Below are 1,218 nucleotides of genomic sequence, written 5' to 3'. Positions count from 1 at the left end.
AATTTAACAAAGCTTATCCTTGCCTAACGGTATTATTAGCGGCCATCCTCTCCTCTCAGAGGGCTGAGGGCTGAGGGCGCCGGGGTAGGATTTATCAAATTTATGAGTAATCAGATTCGAACTGATGATCTCTACTTGGAAGGTAGATGTTATACCAACTTAACTATACTCATTATAAAAAATTAGTTAGTTTAATATTCTTTTAATAATAATTTAAAAATAAATAAATAAAAATACAATATATTATTTAACTATTACTACTCTAATATTTTATAAATGGTAATGAACAATACTTAACATCAAGTCTATTTAATAAATTAGTAATGATAAACTAAATACCTCACAGTAATTTCATTTTCATCCTATCTAGAAATGTTCTATTTCTTACAAAATTAGAATAACCTATTCATCCCACCGCTGCCGTTAGGCGCGATGGAGAGAATTAAATTCAGTTTTAGCTGAAAAAATAAAGTAAATAGGGATCTAATGATAGTATCTAGGGGATAGCTTCTTGCTTCATATTCATTCAGCGCTTATCTATCATGTTTGTGGCTACCCAACTATGCTTAAATATATTTTTATATATTTTCAACAATTGGTACACTAGAGAAACACAGCCTATTGATCCTTTCGTACTAGAAGGTCTGCCCCTTTTTACTATTTTTCCCTCCAGAAGATAGGGACCATACTGACTCACGTCGTATTAAACCCAACTCGCGTAACCTTTTAATCGGCGAACAGCCGAACCCTTCCAAGCTTCTTCCCCCGGAGGATAGGTTGAGTCGACATCGCAATTACTCCTATCTTTTCAGAATAGGTTTAGATCATATCTTCATCCAGCTTCTAGAATACATTAGAATTAGCTCTGGATGTTGGCGTGTGATCGTTGAGGGGTTTTAAACTATTATTGATAGCTATTATCTAAGAAATAAAACTTCCCTGCTGACTGCCCAATCTTTTGATTTTTAACTAAATGTTTTTCTTTATTGCAAATTTGCAATATAAAAATATTTTTTATTACCAAAAGCTCTAAAGGGGTTCCAGCAAATAGCCAACTGCTAATTTAATGTTACCACTAAAAATCCCCGATGTCAGATTAAAAATCTGTGATTTCACCTGTTTCAGAAGTACTATTTTTACTTCATACCCAAGCCCCTCTGCCGCTAGGCGGGAGCGCGCTCCCATCCCTGTCCTTTTTATTTTTTAATTAAAAAAAAA

The 1,218-nt window shown here is 34.2% G+C and overlaps 1 protein-coding gene and 1 non-coding gene across 2 annotated transcripts in view; one reads left to right on the top strand and one right to left on the bottom strand.

The window, feature by feature from the left end:
- Nucleotides 1–101: 101 nt before the first annotated feature.
- Nucleotides 102–173, bottom strand: POSPLADRAFT_t172. Its single transcript has one exon. It is a non-coding gene; the product is annotated as a tRNA-Gly (tRNA).
- A 493-nt stretch (nucleotides 174–666) lies between these two features.
- The window catches only part of POSPLADRAFT_1160974 (hypothetical protein), a gene marked incomplete at both ends in the record, with an annotated part of 1,528 nt that continues 976 nt past the window's right edge, over nucleotides 667–1,218 (top strand). The window contains one exon of the mRNA XM_024487627.1: nucleotides 667–817. Coding sequence (XP_024332913.1) covers nucleotides 667–817 — 151 coding nt within the window. The remainder of the gene's footprint in view (nucleotides 818–1,218) is intronic.

This window comes from Postia placenta, assembly GCF_002117355.1.
Source record: "Postia placenta MAD-698-R-SB12 unplaced genomic scaffold POSPLAscaffold_30, whole genome shotgun sequence".
Taxonomy (NCBI): domain Eukaryota; kingdom Fungi; phylum Basidiomycota; class Agaricomycetes; order Polyporales; family Adustoporiaceae; genus Rhodonia; species Rhodonia placenta.
The sequence above is the reverse complement of the archived record's forward strand: the minus strand, read 5'-3'. Positions and strand labels throughout refer to the sequence as shown.